We start from the raw sequence: 21,081 nt of genomic DNA on the forward strand, positions 1-21,081 counted from the left end.
GCGGTCACACCACTCCGGCCTCCCCCTCTTCCTTTTAACCATAGTGTCCAGAGGTCTTGCTCTTTACACTCTCTCCAGAGATCTCGGGAACCGACTAACCGGAGGCAGTTTAAAAAGAAGTGGCTGGTTTCCCCATTGGGGAGGCTATGTTCTCCCGTCGGATTAAATAGCGTGGAACAGGAGGGATTACCAGGAAATCCCTCTATCGGGCTGCAATCTTGAGTGGACAGTCCAATAGCGGTGTCTCGCCGTCAGTCACCCTCCAGAAAATGCCCCCCCCTCCCTCCCTCCCACCACAGCACATTGGACCCAATACATCCCCCCCCCCCCCCCACGCAAAGGGACCCCTGGCTGGAATCTAGAGCAGTGTGGACCTAGTTCACGCAGCCACCAGTGGTGGGTGGGGGTCGTAGCATAGTGTTCGGTTTGGCACTGATCCTGGCCTTGAGGCTTTGGAATTCTCTCCCAAATCAGCGATCGAGGCACAGCCATTGAATATTTTAAGGCGAAAGATAGATAGATTCTTAACCAATGAAAGAGTGAAAGGTCATCAGGGATAGGTAGAATGTGACGTTGAGACCCATATCAGCCATGATCTTATTGGATGTTGGAGTAGGCTCAAGGGACCAAATGGTCTACTCCCAATTTGTATATAGTGGGGAGATGCCAGGCCAGGTTACAGATCATGGTGCAATACAATTCTGCTGAGGCCCAGCTTGGAATTGCTAATTTGGTTTGAAACCCAACCCATTTAGCACGGCAGTGGTGCTAAACGATGCAGGGTATCCTCAATGTAAAGATGGAACTCAGGTCTCCACAAGGTTGGCCATTCCCATCAATGCGATCAATACAGGGGCTGGTTTAGCACAGTGGGCTACACTGCTGGCTTGTAATGCAGAACCAGGCAGCAGCACGGGTTCAATTCCCGTACCGGCCTGCCCGAACAGGCGCCGGAATGTGGCGACTAAGGGCTTTTCACAGTAACTTCATTGAAGCCTACTTGTGACAATAAGCAATTATGATTATTATTACTGTCATGGACAGATGCATCTGCAACAGGTATATTGACAAGGACAAGGTCAAGTAGATTTTCCCCTCTTGTTGATTTCCTCACCACCTGCCAGACCCATTCTAGCAGCAATATCCTTTTAGGACTCAGCCATTTCGGTCAGTAGTGACACTATCAAGTCATTCTGGGTCATGGACAATGAAATCCTCCAAACAGAATACATTCTTGCCTCAGTGTTCAACATGGAGGAGTACTGATTCATCAACTGAGTGAGGGGTAGGTGTAATCAGCACAAGGTTTTTTTGCCTGTGTTGGAGCAATGCTATGAGACTTCTTGGGGTCGGCAACCAATATTGAAGACTCCCAGGGTAACTCCCTCCCAACTGTATACCAGTGTGTCACCATCAGCTTTGGTGGGTTTGTCCTCCCAATGGGAGAAAACCTACCGAGCGATGGTGATGCCTGGGTAATTGTAAAATAATAATTTGGTGTGTATGGCCATATTAGGCTTGACTCGCCTGTGAGACAGCTCTTCCAATCTTGGCACAATTTCCCAGATGTTAGCAAAGAGGACTTTGCATGGGTGACAGGTCGGAGTTTGCGATTGTCTTTTCTGGTGCCTAAATTGATGTCAGCTGGTCTACCCAATTTCATTCAGCTTAGGATTTTGTAGTGGGTTTGATACAACTGAGTGGCATGCTAGACCCATATCAGAGGGAGTGGGTTTGATATAACCAAATGTGTCAGAGGGCAGTTAAGAGTCAACCACATTGCTGTGGGTCAGGAGTCACATGTAGGTCAGAGAATGGCAGGATCCATTCCCTCAAGGGCATCAACAATGGTTTAGTGGCCACCATTATGGAGACCAACTTTTAAAATTCCAGACTTATCCTGCCACCAGCTGCCATAGTGGGATTTGAACCCTTGCCCCCAAAGCATTAGTCCGAGTCTCTGGATTACTCACCAGCTCCGCTTCAGCAAGTGAAAGGACAGTGTGCTACTAACCTAAACTGATCAATGTTCAGCTGTTGGGTTAAAAACATATAGTAGCATATCGCAGTTGGGGAAAGTTTATGGCCGGGTAATTAATATGGAGTTGCGCTCCCACAGGCATTTTGTGGCCCCCATTTTCAAAACCCAGCATGTTACAATATATTTTGGCAAATTGGTGACAAATATCCCTATTTTGTAGTGGATAGATGACAGAAGCTTAAGAAGCCTCATTCAACAGAGAAACAGATCCAAAGAGGTACTAATTTTATTTGAATCAGTTTAAATTTGCATCATTTCCCAGTTATAATTTAAGAGTTACGGAGTTTGTTTCAAACACCAGACTCATTACTTCTGATAGACTCAAGGTCATTAATTTATACAATGTTTCTCTGTTGACAAGTGTTGCTTAGTTGCAAAGCTATCCTGGAATTAGAATGGATCACAGCCAGAATGAAGCAAGACTTAAAAACTTTGGTTCCTATTTTTAATAGCCAGTTATTACAAACACAACAGGATTGATGAGGGTAAAACCGTCTGCTGATTTAAGCTTGGGGAGGTCACCTTCAATTCACTTCTTCCTATTTCCTGTTTCTATCAGTTAGCCAACAATGGTTAAATGTGGATTTGGGAGAGTGGGGGGAATCTTTGCTGTGGTTACTAGCCCATTTTGTTATTCCAGGGGCAGTGTGCAAAATGGATCTGTCAATTCACTATCGGCAACTTCAGCCCCACTAGGCCTATACCATATCTAAGGAGGTACTTACGTGGAGCCCCAGTGTACAAGATTGAGAAGGTATTGATCCAGACAGTAGCAGCATAAAAGAGTGGGAGTGCACGCAGACCATTCGGCACTGGATCTTCCTACAGAAATGAAAATGCAATTAGAGTGTAGAAAATCAGGGGGTGGAGAAGAGCAAAAAAGAGCTAATTTGCAGGATTGATCTCTTTAAAACACTTACCTTTTTCAAGATGAAATATCGAATTAGGATGAAGAGTATGCCGGACATGGCGCCAGACAGAAGTGGGGAAATAAACCAGGAGGCAACTGCAAAGGCAAAGCCCACATTGCAAAGCAATAGGGAAAGAAACAGAAGCATTAGAAACACATAAGAGGCTCTGCAGCAATCAATAAACCACACAACAAAATAAAAAGGGAGAATCAACAAAGTGTTTTCCACGTACTGCAATGGGAACTACCGACTTGAAGAATTATCCCGGTTCCTCGCTGGAATAACGACTACCAGCCATTCTACAGGGACAAATCCGGCTTAGAAACAATTAACATTTAAATTAAGATAGATTGCGCAGGGAAGGTGGGGAATAAAAGAATGTGGGGAGAGAGCAACAAATAGAAAAAAGGAATTAGTTGGGTGAAACAGCCTGTTTTAGTTTGTCATTTTTTCAAGCCAGTTTTGGCTAAACAAGACATAAACAAAAAATTATTTGCTTCCTACTTGGAAAGGTAAACAAGAAACAAAACACGTGAACATGTAATATTTGCTGAAATGGGGGTCAGGGCACAGCTATGGTTAAATGTCAGCAAGACACACTGGTCCAAAGGCGATTCCTCATTATAAAGGACAGGAAGGCCTGGTCACGTAGGGCTGCTGCCTCCAAAGGAAAGCAACCAAAGAAAACCTGCGAAGCACTAGCTATCTGAACCAAACCAAATTGGAGTAGCTTGGCATGGGGTGGAAAGGGGTCCTATTTTTAGGCGTGGCTTTGGTTAGGCTCTTTGAACACATTTGTAAATTCAGTGCATCTGTAAGTATAAACCTTGGCGATATTTCCGCTCAATGGAACAGCACAAAGGAAAATCAGCAATGCCACCAGATGTGGTTCAGTCGTGCAGGAAATGGCAATGGGTGCTTGCACTCCCATCTCACTTCAGAAACCCTCCTTCAATGCTCTCCTGGCTACCCACCCATCCTCCCCTCTCCAAATCTTAGCCTATCCCCCAGTCTCACTCATCGCCACTCGTCTCACTGCCCCACTGTAATTATCATCTCCCAATTCCTCGGACTCCATTTAATAATAATAATAATCATCATCTTTTATTGTCACAAGAATGAAGTTACTGTGAAAAGCCCCTCGTCGCCACATTCCAGCGCCTGTTCAGGTAAGCTGGTACGGGAATTGAACCCGCGCTGCTGGCCTTGTTCTGCATCACAAACCAGCTGTCTAGCCCACTGAGCTAAACCAGCCCTAGTAAAATCTCCGAGGTCTTGTCCTTCTTTACCCATCTCGAACCTTCACCAGCCCTACAATCAACAACCCCCATCCGCATCACAAACTCTGACCATGAGCATCCCTCGTCAACCCACCTTCTTCAGCAAATATGCCTTCAGCTGTCCAAGGCCTACGTTCTGGAATTCCCTGCCGAAAATACTCAACTCTCCCCTGTTCCTGCAGACCTCCTTAAAACTGGAACAATGGCAATCCTCAATAACAGCGCTCATGAAACTGGCATCTCTTTAAATGCTCAGCAACCACAAAAAAAAAAAAAAAACTCAAATCCTTGTGGAGCAAAATGGGTGCCAGAAATGTTAAATGGACTTGGACCAGTGTTATTTTTTTCTGGCTGGAGAGATATTAAGTGGTCGGATACGAATGTTGGAGTAAAGGACATTAGAATTGTTCCATCATTTGACAAGACATAACAGATAATATTGTGCACAAAGCAATATTCACGGTGATGATTCAGTCACACTCTATAGACCCCAATATCTGATATTTTAAAATGAACTTCAGCGTAATTTAGATAATTCATTAGAAGGCAGCTGAAAAAAAAATTTGATAGGAACACAACGTGATCAGAGTGTGGCCGATAACCCTGTGAAAAAAAGAGATCTCGGTCACAAAAGAACTGGCAAGACACAAGACTAGTGAAACCATGGTAACTGTTGTCATGGCCAGTATCCTAAAGCCTAACCACTATCAGGATCGGCTAGAAGTTGAAAGAGTGAATTCCGGACTGCCACTTATTTCCCATTTCAGTGAAGTTTCTAGTCAACCTTTTGATAGCGTTTCCATTCAGATTACAATGGGATATGATTGAAGCCCAGCTCATTTCATATTTTTGGCCTGGTGTCCTGAATGTCACAAAGTGGAATATTGAAGAACAGCTCAAATTGTGACTGTGGCCACCCAAGTCAGACCATCAGCCATATACGGAAGTTCCTGCCGGGAGAGATCCATTCCTGGAGGCATCACAATCACTCACACTGTCAGCTGTAACCGCGGGGTCAACCTCAACACCGAGCTACAAAATGCTTCTTTCCCTAGACACACAAATAAAACAAAGTTGGAGCTACATATATGTGTGTGTGAGGCAGAAAGGAAATAAAGGTAGGCCGGGGTACATAGTGAGGCTCGTGTAGAGCCTGCATTGCCCTGTTGGGTCAAAGTGGCCTGTTTCAATGCATCTGCGAGATTCCACAGAATATCAGCAAGGTGTCCAAAAAGTGCTATCAACCATTCTATAAATATTGGAGTTTATTGATGAGTAGAGAAATGGAGAAAACATCAGCTGCTCTTATATTTCCCCGAACTACATGTGAAGAAAGAAAATACTGAAGGAAGCAGAAGTGGTCTGTAATTGTTAGTCTTTGTTCATTTGCACAATATCCTCTGACCAGAAAAGGTCAATTACCGATCTTGACGAGTTGAATCCATTGCACACTGTGAGCACCGAATGAAACGAGCGAGAAACCGATGGTGGCTCCAACTATACAATGTGTGCCTGATATCGGCAGCCTCAGGAATGAAGCTATGAGCTGCCAGATAGCAGAACCTAAACAAAAACACAAATTTGAAAAATTAATATGCACCATTAAATCACATTTAATTTCAACATATATTAAACTGCTGTAGCAACTTCACTAGAATAGAGTATCTGATCATTATCACATTACTTTGTCAGACGTGCAGCCCATTTCTGTGCAGCCATGCTTCCTACATTGCAACAATGACTACACTTTCTTTATTGGCCTGTAAAGTGTTTTGGATGTTCCAGTCCCATGAAAGACACTACGGAGGGGCAGCACGTGATGCAGTGGTTAGCACTGCTGTCTCATGGCGACGAGGACTCTAGTTCGAACTCGGCCCGGGCCCAGTGTGGAGTTTGCACATTCTCGCGCCTGGGTGGTCTCACCCCCACAACCCAAAGATGTGCAGGGCAGGTGGATTGGCCACACTAAATTGCCCCTTAATTTGAAAAAGAAAATTGGGTACGCTCAAATTTATTTATTTTTCTTTTATAAAGAAAGACACTACATAAATACATTATATGAATGCAATGTCTTTCTCCCTATCCGTTCTGAAGTGCGAGATTACCCCCAGATACCAATCTAAACCAAGTGGAAGGAATTGGGTTTCTATTCTATTTCTATGTGATAACGATCAGATACTCTGGTGTGAAGTTGCTAGAGCAATTAGTATTACAGGTGGTCCTCTTTCGTAAGAACTAGGAGAAGAAGTAGGTGATCTGGCCCCTCTAGCCCGCTCTGCCATTAAGATCATGCTGAAACATGGCAGAAAATGGGCTGTCCCTCAGGTCACCACTTGGCCCTCGAGCTGCTGACCTGCCAGAGATGTAACTTTTAATCTAAAAACAATTTGGAAAACAAGGGATATCAGTCTCACGGACTTCAGTAGCTTGAAGGGAGTCTCGGGAGATTGTACCAAAACAGAGAGGTCGGCTGACGGCATTTAAACAAAGCCTGGGAATTAAAATACCAAGACTCTCCCTCCTGCCACCCTGGGACAAGCGGTTCCTGAATGGATATGAAACGCCATCTGCCAAATTCCCACCTCTAGGAGAAATCGGGGGGGCTGAAGCAAAGAGATAAGACAGCGGAGGACAATTAAAACAGATTGAAAATGTTGTCCACTAGCCACAAGCATAATCAAACAGTCACCGTGGCCAATTGTGACTACTGGTTCTCAGTGCCTAAAAGTCACACTTCTAGGTCAGAAGAATGAAACACTACATTCATGGAGGGAAATAAAATACAGAAAACAGCTCTATTAAAAAAAACGGAGTTAAAATTAGCCGTCTCCATAGGGCATGTTTAACTGGTGCTGAACTCCCCTCAGATCTGGCAAAACCAACTGGAATGACAGGCAATGTTGTGGGTTCTCACTGTGCTTCTGGACAGGAGGAAAAATGTGCTCCTGGTGTAAGGTGATAGAAGACAGTTTAAGGACCACCCATAATATATATTTGGAGAATAAGGCCATTCGGCCCATCGAGTCTACTCCACCATTCAATCATCGCACCACATTTAAAAGGACACCAGAAGCAAGTAATCTATTTTTTTTTGAAGATTTAAAAAAATAAAAGCAACGGGTTAGGGGCTACCATTATTTACACAGCCAGACGCACATACAATTGGATCGGTCTGGAGTTCATTAATCTCAGCCAAGGCGGCCGTGTGGGAGAAAGATCACAATGACAGCACGCGACAAAGGGAGTGTGAATAAGAGTCCGGCTCCTCATGCTTATTCAATTGCTCTCGCAGAAAGTGCAGAGTGAGGAAATGGTCACGCTTGACTGTGATGCCCCAAATAGTTAAATAATCTGGCAAAGCAGGTGATAGACAGTCGTAGCAAAAAACAAAACGAATACCAAAAGCCAGCACTCTCATATAAAACGACCAACCCTAATGGCAATATCTCCTCAAAGACAGCATTCATCAAACATACTAGAAAGCAATGTCAATTCACATCTCAAAATTGTAATACTGTTGAAGAGTGGACAATTCCTCCTCCACCCTCCACCAGTATTTAAAAATGAAACTCTTTCCTCTTGTTGATCTGGTCAGCTACAGGCCAAATCAGCACCCCAGCCACAGGCTGAATCAGGCTCCATAAACTGCTGATAAAATGCAAGAAATGTGTTTTTTTAAAAAAATGCTTTTTAGCGATAGTACGTCGAATTATGCAACGGAAATTAAATAAACAAAACATTAAAGGCCGTGATGCTTCAATAAAGGGACAGGACTTGGCTATCTGATGTGAAAGTGGGAAACTGTAAACTTGTGCAAAGTGGATGACTTCAGTAAAAACGAACTGCAAATCGCTCATTAAACAGCTGCCCCACTGATCGCTACCCAGTGAAGAACACATACTGTGAATGAGATAGCTAAAGAGTGAACCAATGTAGCTTGGTCAAACATTGACCCAGGTCAGTGTGACCGAATAATCTCACCAACCATCTCCGCACACCAACTGTCAACAGGTGGCATAGATCAATGAACCAGTTTAATTACATGCTTCATAATTGGTCTGGTCAGGCGATGGAGTAACTTGCAAGTGTTTTTAACCCATTACCCAAGGCAACAAAACAAAAAATACTTCATGCAGTCAAATGGAGTGACAGGGAATGTAACTTTTACTTGTATTCCTCCACTCTCCATAACAGGCACTCATAGATCTCGCTCTCACACTAGACCCTGTTCAAAGAATGTGCCTCAACTCTCAGAACTACTGCATGCGACATTTCTATCCCCCACAGGTATGGACAGGGTGGATAGCAATAAGCTTTTTCCAAGAGTGGGGGTGTCAATTACAAGGGGTCACAATTTCAAGGAGAGAGGGGGAAAGCTTAAGGGAGATGTGCATGGAAAGTTTTTTTTTAAAAAAACAGAGAGTGGAGGGTGCCTGGAACACTTTGCCAGTGGAGGTGGTAGAGGCGGGCAAGATAGCATTTAAGATGCATCTAGACAGATATATGAACGGGTGGGGAACAGAGGGAAGTAGATCCTTGGAAAATAGCGGACAGGTTTAGATAAAGGATCTGGATCGGCGCAGACTGGGAGGGCCGAAGGGCCTGTTCCGGTGCTGTACTTTTCTTTGTTCACCAGCCACCAGTGTCCTGAGATGTTGCATAAACGGGGCAGATGGTGCTGAGAACCATTCAGCCCCTCGAGCTTCCTTCATTTGGCTGCCTTTGCTCCATCTCCCCAGTACCTTTATCAAACAGAAATCTGTCTCAATCTCATTTCCAATAACCCAGTACCCAGGGTTGAGGGAAGTATTCCATATTTTCACCATCCTTGGTGACAGAAAGTAGTTCCTGATTTACCTCCTATACATCTAGCTCTACATTTTAAAGACTGTGCCCCATTGTTCTGGATTCTGACAGCAGAGGAAATATTTTCGCTCTAAACACCTCTTTAATTCAAATGCACTTAATCTGTCAATATAATTCATTCACAGCACCATGCCGAAATGCCCAATTCATTTTACATTAGACAGAAAACTTTCCACCAATGCTGGGTTAGGACAGAACGCTAACAATTGAAAGACCAGAGAAAGTGTCTGTACATGATTCAATGAATAATTTTGTTGCATTTGTGAAACCAATCTACATCAGATTTTGAAAGTGAAGCAAACACTAGATTAAGGTAGATTAATGTTGCGCTTACATTGTTCTGATCCTTGATTCCAAGCTTCCTCAGTAAAATAAGATCCAAATTTTACAGCAGGTTGCAGAAGAAAAAACTTTTCCTACAAGTTAATGTTCCCTAAACCCAAAACAATTGCACTGCAGTCAGGTGAGCGCGGGAGATATTAGGAAAATGGGTCCAGAAATGAGACCCTGATGTAGCAGCAATTTAGGGGTTAAACAGACGGAAAACAAAAACCTGCCAGAGTCAGAGGAATAAGCACACACCCAGCCGAGGTACATTTTCCCAGTCAGACCATTAGTGAGAATACACAGGATGTCCCAGAGTCATTTGCTCTTCAGGATGCCCCTGTCTGACCAGCAAGTAATCCATTAGAGAGTCTGGTGGCCTTAGTGTCTGTTAATGGGAGGTTAGTTGCATATCTTAGAGAGAGAGAGAGAGCACGCGAGAGAGCCACCCAGGCAGGTTTTGGAAAAAGGGTTCCGAACAAACGTCCGCCTGTGAAAGTGTCATGAGAGCTGCAAGTTCTGTTAAGTGTTCTTTAATGGAAACGAGTGCATCACAGTTAAGAAACTGCATTATCAGTTATCGTTCGAAGTTTAAATATGGTTTTCTTTTAATAAAGTTGGTTTATAAAATAACCAAGCCCTAATTCTTATATTATCCCTCCTGGGATGAATCAATCTTTCCGCACCATCTTAAAACTTATAATGGCTCTGGTTCAGCCTCTTGGCTACTGTTGAGAGCTGTTGTCCGTAACAACTGCTCAAAATCCACTGCGCTACCCCCAAATCCAAATCATCTGCGTATCTGGAGTGAATACCCAAACAGGAAGGAAATGGATAGTATGTGGGGCAAGACAACTCCGTGCAGCCACCCAATCAGTACTCAAGAGCAAGAACGATGCCGTCGGTAGCTTGGCATTTGATACTAGTAATTATTACAGATATATGTTCATGGAGCTGCATTTGTTCAGTTTAGGTTCCTACAGTTAGTTAGCGAAGCTCCTCTGGCAGTATCCAGCTAATATTTTCAGTTGGACAACAAATTGAGAAATTGGAGCAGAGAACAAAATAAAAAAAATAAAGACCATATTGAAGGCCTGTAAAATGGTGGTTTTCTCCTTGCACTGCTTCAGCCTTTGTGGAGATGGTGCTCCCATTATGGGGTTAGGCAAGGATTGTGAAAATTTCGACCTAGCAAGTCACTTTGACATATGCCCCAAGTCAGGATGGAGCGTGGCTCAGGAAGAGATGGTGTTTCCATGACATCATTACCCTTATCCTCCTTAGGGACTATGGGGAGGTGGATGATGTTGAGTTGTTGCAGTGTATCCTGTAGATCACACTTACTTCAGTCACCATTCGCTGGTGGTGGATATATAAATGACAGTCACACCAATCAAGCACTGTCCTGGATAGTGTACAGCTTTGAATATTTTGCAGCTGCACCCATCCAGGCAAATGGAGAGAATCCCATCACACTTCTTGAGCCGTATAAACTGTGAAGAGACTAGAGGTGAGCCACTAGATGCTGCAAACAGACTCTACAATTTTTTGCACTTTGAAAAAAATATTTTAATCCCAATTAAGGGGCAATTTCTATGGTCAATCCACCGGCTCTGCACATCTTTGGGTTGTGGGGGTGAGACCCACACAGACACGGAAAATGTGGAAACAGTGACCCGGGGCAGAGATCGAACTCGGGTCTCTGGCGCTGTGAGGCAGCAGTGCTAACCACTGTACCACCGTGCTGTCCTACAATTTTTGGCACTTGACCATTTTTCTTTAACAGAGATAGTTCAGCTGGATTGGCATTAATGTTAAGGGGTGGGGGGGAAAAGAGAGGGGAAAAGAGAGAAGAGGGGAGAAGCTGTAAATAAGCTAGCGGTTTGGACACCTACAGAATACAATGCTTTACAGGAATTTACAAGTGTGTCATCAGACTGAGGATGGAACTATCAGGAAAGCCCATCAGGCTTTCTCTGCAGAAAAGATTTGGAGATCTGCTGGAAGTCTTTAAAATTACGAAAGGGTTCAACATGGGTGGGGAGGGAAATGTGAAGGAAGGTGTTTCCTCTCGAGGCTGCACCCAGAGCAAAGGAGAGCACATTAAATGGTACATAAGCAGTTAACAGATCAAATAGTGAATTTGAGAAAAATGATTGTGAGAATGTGGAACTGAATGTTACATGTAATGATTGAAGCCAATATTGTTGATATATTCAAGGTGAAACTCGTACAAGAGGGAGAAGGGAATTGAATAGAGGTTTACAGGAACAAGGTGGGTAAATTGGGAACAAACTTCTGAAGGGCATGGGGCAGGAGGCCAGTTTGTGTTGTAGGTGCAATGTAATAATGATAATAAAAATCAGTGTATTGCTGTTTTGTGCATGGCACCTTGCGTCAGACAGGGGAGAGCGTACCCCGGGGAGAGCGTACCCCACTCCTTCATCAACCCTCCTGCAAAGGTAGCAAGGATTATCCATCACAAATTGGTACAGTGTGGGCTAAAATGCTCTTGCTCACGAAGGCTATGCACCACTTTTGTGGTGTCCCTCTCTCCACCTTTTTCTGGCATTGCTACTCCGTTAGGATAAGGCTGCACCCAAATGTGCCCCTTGCGTCCTCTTGTTTCAGGCCTGTCCTGATGTCACAGCCCAAATCAGCCAGTGTGACACCAAATCTCAAAATTTAGGCAAGAAATTTCCAGCAGTATCTGCATTATTTACTCAACAAAAATGGAACTGAAGAATGAGTCGTGTCATGGCTAGACACCAAGATTGCATGCAAGTTATATGTTAGAAAATCTTGCAAAATATACAAAAAAAGTGTATTGGTGAACACCTGGATTTACCAGACAGTTTTAACTAAGCTAAACATAGTCAGAGGGATCCATTTTCCTCATATCCTGCTGTACCATCTAAACAAAGGCTGGATAGAGATCAACGACGGAGAACGAACGTACACTGATATCAATGGAGAGTTTGCACTTATTTGTTTCATGGATCCAGGAAAGTTTCAGCATTTCAGTCCAAACGTGTAGGTTTAAGTGGATTGGCCATGATAAATTGCCCCTTAAGTGTCCAAAAGGTTAGCTGGGGTTACGGGAATAGGGTGGAGGTGCAAGCTTAATTAGGGTGCTCTTTCCAAGGGTCAGTGCAGACTTGATGGGCCGAATGGTCTCCTTCTGCACTGTAGTGATTCTATTCTATTTTATCTGGTGACATTTTTACCTGCAGCTTGTTCACAATGGGAAATGTGTGGAGTGTAGTTGGTAACATTGCAATTGTCCGCCAGAGAGAGCAGCTTGTAGGAACGGAACTGCCTTGTTCCAACCCCATTAATTTGAAGAGATAAGTGCAGAAATGAAATTATGCAGTTCTCATCCGAGGAGACAGCAATGATCCCCAAATAAGAGAACTTATCAGGCGCACAGCAGTGCCTATTCAAATTACATTCCTAGACGAATATGGATATTAATTCTAATAAAAAGAATTTCTCTTTGCTCACTTATTTTTTTTTTAAATAAATATTCTTTACAAGCTTCACAAAAAAGATCCAACTGTCATCTACAATCTCAAAAGGTAGGCTACTTACCAACCATGGCACTGACTTCACCAGCCATCAGCACGCTTTCACTCCCGTTGTACAGGTTAACATCGATGATCCCCTTCCGGATAGTTTCCCCAACCTTCGCCCCCAGCAGTACAGATCCAGTTGTTTCAAAAATGGAAGCCAGGATGCAGGCCTGGCGTAGTGTTACGACACCCGAGCCCACGGCAGTGCCGAAAGAATTGGCCACATCATTCGCACCCACAGAGAAAGCAAGGATAAAGGCTATTATAAAGCCCACTATCACCAACCACATGTAATTCTCCAGCATCATTTTGGGGTTTTTTCAAGTATGGTGCACAGAAAAGGGAACTGGAAGAATCACTGACAGACTCACACACACACCACGCACCAAGCTTCTGTAAACTGTAGTTTTCTTTTGGGAAAGTGCTTTGTAGTACTCGCAGATGTTTCACTGCTAACTAATGCTTCTCTGGGTAGTGTTAACACAGTTTCTTAAGCTTGAGGCTATCAAAAGGTGAATGCATTCCATAGTTAAATGTCCAGCTTGGCAGGCAGAGATCGTCACCTCCTGTGGAAACAATAACAAGAGGAAAGAATTAGCAAAATGTTTGCTACAGTTGGGTTTAAAAAGACAAGCAAATTCACATCTTTTCCATTAAAACAGCGAACGGCATGTTAAACACTTGTCCACAATAAAGACAGCCCCATGCAGTGGCTACACAAGTCTCGTCTGTGCCACCATTCTCACATCCCCACCTCCATTGTTTAGTCTTTGGGGGACAGCCCAACAGGAGTAGGCGATTCAGTTTCCTAATGCTGCAAAGATTCCGTCAAAATAGTCCAATTTCATTGAATTTACAGTGCAGGAGGCCATTCGGCCCATCGAGTCTGCACTGGCTCTCGGAAAGAGCACCCTACCCAAGATCCATATCTCCACCCTATCCCCAAAACCCAGTAACCCCACTCCACCCTATCCCCAAAACCCAGTAACCCCACCCAACACTAAGGGCAATTTAGAATGAACAATCCACCTAACCTGCACATCTTTGGACTGAGAGGGGAAACCGGAGCACCCGGAGGAAACCCACGCTCACACGGGGAGGATGTGCAGACTCCGCACAGACAGTGACCCAAGCCGGAATCGAACCTGGGACCCTGGAGCGGTGAAGCAATTGTGCTATCCACAATGCTACCGTGCAGCCCTGGACATCGCAGGGCAATTGGACATCGCAATTTTGGCAAGAGGAAATGGCAGTCATGATGTAAGCGCAATTAGCAAAATTTTACATTTTGAATATTGTTTAATCTCAATTCATATAGAAAGAAACCTGAACAGAAAATGATTGATCTTGCATTTATTTCCTATGTCCCTTTCACAATGTCCCAAATAATGGGCGGCACAGTGGCAGTGGTTAGCACTGTTGCTTCACAGCACCAGGGTCCCAGGTTCGATTCCCGCTTGGGTCACTGTCTGTGCGGAGTTTGCATGTTCTCCCCGTGCCTGCGTAGGTTTCGTCCATGTGCTCCGGTTTCCTCCCACAAGTCCTGAAAGACGTGCTGTTGGGTAATTAGGACATTCTGAATTCTCCCTGTGTGTACCCGAACAGGTGCCGGAATGTGGCGACTAGGGTCTTTTCACAGTGAATGTAAGCCGACTTGTGATAATAAAGATTATTAAATGCACTTTACAGCCAGGCATAGTAATGGAGAGATATGCAGCAACCATTTTCACAAAGCAAAATCTCCAGCAAGCCAAAAACAAACTCCAATCCCAGTGCAACTAAGAAGTAAATCACAACGGAAGAGGGCAAGTGTGTTTCAGATTCAAAATTAAATTATGGTAAAGTGGTGACGTTCTGTCCAATTAGTGGATTGCGAGAAAGAAAGTAATGAGGGGTGATTCTGGACTTCTGCAAACTGCAGGTGAAATCTAGCCAATGAATGCTGCTTGAAATTGAAACTACATTCACACAAAGAGAGCAAATAACAGTCCAGAAACCCATTTGCAGATTACAGCAGGAATTCCAGCTTTAATAAATGAGCCGCAAAAGGGCAACACAGCATCTGCAACCTACCCTTATTAAACGTTATCTAATAATTCTAAACATTTTATCACTAGACTTTCACTTGCTGCTAATTTTTACCTTTCAACGGACTACTTTTACGGTAAGTTTTAATCAGGAATAAACAGTTCAAGAGAAGCCCAAATTAATAAGCCAGCTTTTTAATATTCTACTGAAAGCTCGATGAGAAACCTGAACTGCTCTTTTAATTTAGTATAGAATACGAGTGTTGAGAATACGGGGAACAGTAGTCATTTAACCTTGCCCCTTTTCACATGGCAGCCTTTGGTAGAGGATCAAAATTCAGGACGACGACCATATTTCTACATTGGTGCCCAAGTCAGAGAAGCAACTTCAGACGTTTTCAGGAGATTGCCAAACCTTGGCTGTCAGACCTGCTGAGATTGTCCTGTATTTTCTGTTTTGTTTCAGATTCCAGCAACCGCCGTATTTTGCTTTTATCCTCGGATGTAATCCGCCTTTATGTTTGGATAGAATTACTCAGACTCTTATTTCACACATAATTTTGGATTTGACAAGACATAAGGAAGGGGCACTTGATGCGACTTCCATGCCAAGCACATTTCTGCTGTGTAATAGAATAGAGGAAGAAGAACGTGAAAGAATTGTGCAAGAGCATGCTCCCCCATGCTGGTGCGTCTCAATGTGCATCGGTTACTACAAGGAATTGTTCCAGAATCCACAAAGGAGCACTTACCATGGAAACTGATTATTCCATCTGGCCTACACTGTGGGTCAAAGCTGCGCTGCTGCTCATAGAATGTTCCACTGCCGGTAGGTAAAGCTTTCTAATCTCTTTCCCTAGCCCCTCTACCCATCTCATCCTTCGGAGCTACTGCACCTTGAAACTGACCTCTTTTGACCAATCGGTTGCCTCCCCATGTGATTCACTGGCCAATTTGCACTCCAGGTGGCACAAACTATACGTTGCTGCACAGTTATGAACAATGTGGCCCACAACTATGGAGCGGATGGCCATTTTATCAACGCCTTTCACGCCAGCTCAGTTCGCAAAATGTTAATAAAAGCCACCAAGAATGAAGCAGTTAAGGCTTTGAATGTGATCAGTCTACAAAAAGCAAAAAGGATCCAGATGACCAGTCAGCAAATGAACTAGGGATTGCAAATAATTTCACAAAAATTCAGACTCCACAATTGACTCGTTGTGCAGTAGAAAACCAACATCCACTGCAAGCGGGTCTTAAATGCACTATATAATTGAACCATTTCGCTGTAAAGATCGACACCAATTTCAAGAGAAGTGATTTGCAGTTGTTTTTAAAAGTTGAGAAGAACCCCAAGCCACAAGTTATTTACTCCAGGGTTCAGTGTTGGGGCCACAGCTGTTCTCTTTTTATATTAACGATCTAGATGACGGGACTGGGGACATTCTGGCTAAGTTTGCCGATGATACAAAGATAGGTGGAGGGGCAGGTAGTATGGAGGAGGTGGGGAGGCTGCAGAAAGATTTAGACAGTTTAGGAGAGTGGTCCAAGAAATGGCTGATGAAATTCAACGTGGGCAAGTGCGAGGTCTTGCATTTTGGAAAAAAGAATAGAGGCATGGACTATTTTCTAAACGGTGACAAAATTCATAATGCTGAAGTGCAAAGGGACTTGGGAGTCCTAGTCCAGGATTGTCCAAAGGTAAACTTGCATGTTGAGTCCGTAATTAAGAAAGCAAATGCAATGTTGTCATTCATCTCAAGAGGCTTGGAATATAAAAGCAGGGATGTGATGTACTTCTGAAGCTTTATAAAGCATTAGTTAGGCCCCATTTAGAATACTGTGAGCAATTTTGGGCCCCACACCTCAGGAAGGACATACTGGCACTGGAGCGGGTCCAGCGGAGATTCACACGGATGATCCCAGGAATAGTAGGCCTAACATACGATGAACGTCTGAGGATCCTGGGATTATATTCATTGGAGTTTAGGAGGTTGAGGGGAGATCTAATAGAAACTTACAAGATAATGAATGGCTTAGATAGGGTGGATGTAGGGAAGTTGTTTCCATTAGCAGGGGAGACTAGGACCCGGGGGCACAGCCTTAGAATAAAAGGGAGTCACTTTAGAACAGAGATGAGGAGAAATTTCTTCAGCCAGAGAGTGGTGGGTCTGCGGAATTCATTGCCACAGAGGGCGGTGGAGGCCGGGACGCTGAGTGTCTTTAAGACAGAAGTTGATAAATTCTGGATTTCGAGGAATTAAGGGCTATAGAGAGAGCGGGTAAATGGAGTTGAAATCAGCCATGATTGAATGGTGGAGTGGACTTGATGGGCCGAATGGCCTTACTTCCGCTCCTATGTCTTATGGTCTTACTACTCTCAACTGATCATGCACAATCGTCCAAGCACTTCAAAATGAGAACGATGCAAAGTTCTGAGAGATGCAAGTGTGGTCCACACACAAATTGAGCCAAGGATACATTTTTTTAAATTTTTTTTTATAAATGTCAAAAATAGGAGCACTGGTCATAAAGAAAACAAAATTTCAACCTTACTGTGCACACAGATGCTGAGATTGTTCCTGGAAGGAATGACAATGTAGACTGATCTGCGTAGTTTCTTTGTTTCCATGGGCAATCTCGCTCTAAAGAGTTTGGGTGGGAGGTGGGTAAAAGAGGGAGAAAGGCGGTCCCTGGATTACCCTACAAGTTGGTCACCGGTCTCATGAGTGTTTTCGTCTCATTACACAAGACATGTGCGGATACAATCCAGTTGACAAACAGAACGCAAAACAAAACAGAACACCAAGTAAGTTTTAAATTATATGCAGCCTTTCTTGACTTCAGGCATTCCAAAGCGTTTCATGGATAATCCAGGACTTTAAAACTGCAGCCACTAAATGCAATGTAGGGATTTGCGGCAGCCAATTGTACACTGGAGGACTCCAGAAACAGCCATTAGATAATGTTCAGATGGTCTAGTTTTTAAGTGATTTCCCGAAATGGATAACTGTTGGTGAGGAAACTTGGGAGAACTCCACTCCTCTCCCATGGTATACAGCGCTACAGGATAATTTACATTGACTCAAGAGAAGGCTGAGCTGCAGTTCAAGAGCTTGTCTGAAAGAGTAGTCGCTGACAGTGCAGCACTCCTCATTACTGCATTGAAAAAAGTGTCACCATGGGTGTGTTCAAGTCTCTGGAGAGGGAGGCCTCCTTGATTGTACCCAATCCACTACACAAAACATTCACTCCCTCCACTACGGTGTTGTGGCAAGATGACAGGATGCACTGCAGCAATCCACCAATTCCTTCTGCAGCACCTCCCCAACCCCTAACCTACGAGCCGCTGGCACATGTCTGCAAGTTCCAAGCCATGTCATTCCAAATTGGATACTCAATCAAAAACATGGTCACTCAATCAAAATCCTGGAAAGCTAAGAGTGGTACCTACACCACAGGAACTGTAGTAGTTCCGAGGCAGCATCTCACCAGCACTTTCTCAAGGACAATAATGGACGGGCAACAAATGTTGGCCTAGCCAACATCTGATTAAAAACAGCACATCCTCCTGACTCAGAAGTACGAGTGGTACTATTGAAACAGTTAAAAACAAATACTTAACACAATGATGGTCTGCTCACACTTGCTGATGGTCTACACGTACAATGTTAAAAACCTTTCATACAAATAAAAATATCAAAAAAGGTTCTCTTAAACTGGAGGCAAAAGGAAAGGCAGATGCATCAGAGGCTTGCTCCAAATTCCTGTAAAAGGCATTGAAAAATTATAGATACAGAAAATAACAACTTGCGGATTCCAGGGACTTTTTGTCCTTTTTGCAGAGATGACAAGTTTGATACTAATAAATAGCAGGGTGTTAATTCCACAGTGCCCAAGCCATCCAAATTCCATTATCCTCAAACTTTGACCCTTTACTTTACTATTCTAGGGCTGGGTTAACACATGGGTGCTAGTACACAACATAAGTTCTGGCTTAAACTTACCACAAAGCAAATGACACAATTGCTGGGTTGGTTTCATTTGAGGGGAGCATGTGGCGATATGATTCACTCCAATATTAATAGTTTTCAACTGGCCTATTTGTTTGTACATTTTCCTACATGTTCGCATGATAACAGATTGAAGGAATTAAGTAGAAGTGCCCAGAAGCCCAAGAATTCATATTAAAACTAAAAAAGTCAGATTTGTTCCAGAGATGAACTAGCTGGAGAATGCAGAAAGGCTTCTGATGAATATATGGCTTCCTCCAATATTGCTTCACATTTGATCAATATAGTCACATCCAAGCGTTTGCAGTGCAAAAGAAACGACTCGCTTTGCACTGACCGAAGTAGAGGCGGGTGCAAGGAGTAGAGCTCAGGCAGTCACTGGGTCCACTGCACACGCAGATCCTTTTCTCCACTTCCCCATGGAGTGTCCCTCCATTTAGTGTTCACACTGAGACAGTGCAGTCAGTCCCCTGGACGAATGAGGCCAGGCTGAGCTGGGAGCCTCCACACCATGCTTGGTGTTTCTTTGCTGCTGAAAAAGGTGCTGCATCTTTGGTTTCCAAACCTCAAACCAGTAAAACGGTGGTCTCTTTTTTTTTTTGAAGTGTCATACAACAACCCCCACCCCCGCCTCCCCACACACACAATTTAAAATGAGCAAAAACATGTTTGAATGGCACCTCCGTTTGCGTTTAGCGCCGATTTTCCGAACAACTCGAGCTGCAATCGATTGAAAAGTATCAGTGGGAAGAAACAACAACGTCTAAAAGACCACGAGGGAGAAAACTCAAGAAAAAAAAAGGTCGAATTTCAAAAAGCTCGGAGCCTTTGTTTGATTTTTGACCTGGGAGAGAAGTAAACACGCCTCCGGGAAGGGTTGCTGCCTTACCTTCTCACTGTGCGAGTGTGTGGACTAATGCAGTGTGCAGGCTCCAGCAGCAGAGTCTCCCTCACACAGCTGATCCTGCACCTCTCAGCACGGCGGCGGCTGCTGCACACTAAGAGCACAGCTCTGCACTTTTATAATGGGAAGGCTGGGGAGTGTCACCTGGTGCCAGGGCACATGACAGTAAAACGGGAGGAGTGAGAGAGATCGGTGGGAGGTCCTTGGCATTCCCCCCCAGCAGGCATGGGTTGCACATGCAAATGCCACTCGCCCAGTCTTGGGCACAGGTCCAGACTTACGGGTTAGAGACAAGGGAGCAAGTGAGTCATCTCTCCATGGATAGATGCCAAGCGCAAGATGTTGCAACTTTTAAAACCGGCCCCGTATAGAGTCAATTCGGGAAAATTTCATTTCCCCCCCCCCAAAAACAACCCCATTATCCAAATTAGAAGCAATCCAGCAATGCCATTGAGAGACTTGTAAATAGAGAGAGAGTCCAGGCTGCTACTATCGGCATTTCACTTATGTACTGCACCTCGGATACAGGTCTACACACACGAGTTTAGAGAGAGTGAGAGAACACGAATGAACATTGGGGGGGGGGGGGGGGGGGGGAAAGAGAGAGAGAGAGAGAAACACAGGGGAGAGGTAGACCAGAGAGAGAACACAGAGCAGAGGGAATGAACGTAGAGGACAGACAGACAGACACACAGCAGAGACAGGACAAAACTCAGGAAACTGGTCTGTTGGTATCTGGAGCGATTGACAATACAACTTCATTGCAGTGTTAATGCAAGCCTACTTGTGACACTAAGAAAGGTTATGATTATTATTGAAGGCGGGTTTATTCCAGTGAACCAACTCATGCCGGTAAACCCCCCCCCACACACGAAGGGGGAAGACCAGGAACAAAATGGTAACAGAGCATGAATTTTGGTACCTCAAGCAGTTAAAAAATTCAATGAATCTGCCCGATGGCTGTTCAGTGACTTGCAACAGCGGTTACACATTCACTACTCTCTTACACAGATTTACTCTCCCTGCAGCTGCTCATTCAACACCTTTGGTTTTCACCCGCACTGCAGGATATTTTCCCCTGCAGCCCGGCATCAACAACTCAAGTGGGTCATCAGCAAGAAGAGTTTACACAAGAAATGAGCA

The 21,081-nt window shown here is 44.1% G+C and overlaps 1 protein-coding gene across 5 annotated transcripts in view; it reads right to left on the reverse strand.

Annotated features, from left to right (window-relative positions):
* slc20a2 (solute carrier family 20 member 2) overlaps positions 1–21,081 on the reverse strand; it is a 109,516-nt gene that overhangs the window by 33,512 nt on the left and 54,923 nt on the right. For 3 of the 5 annotated variants that reach the window (XM_072517018.1, XM_072517014.1, XM_072517016.1), the window contains exons 2-5: positions 13,014–13,560; positions 5,655–5,795; positions 2,962–3,047; positions 2,767–2,863 (exon numbers count right to left, since the gene is read on the reverse strand). In XM_072517018.1, the coding sequence (XP_072373119.1) occupies positions 2,767–2,863; positions 2,962–3,047; positions 5,655–5,795; positions 13,014–13,302 (613 nt within the window). In that variant the 5' untranslated portion in view covers positions 13,303–13,560. Of the gene's footprint in view, positions 1–2,766; positions 2,864–2,961; positions 3,048–5,654; positions 5,796–13,013; positions 13,561–19,028; positions 19,220–19,923; positions 20,077–21,081 lie in introns of those variants that run through there. The other 2 variants (XM_072517015.1, XM_072517017.1) reach the window with 2 other exon arrangements.

This window comes from Scyliorhinus torazame, chromosome 9 (assembly GCF_047496885.1).
Source record: "Scyliorhinus torazame isolate Kashiwa2021f chromosome 9, sScyTor2.1, whole genome shotgun sequence".
Taxonomy (NCBI): domain Eukaryota; kingdom Metazoa; phylum Chordata; class Chondrichthyes; order Carcharhiniformes; family Scyliorhinidae; genus Scyliorhinus; species Scyliorhinus torazame.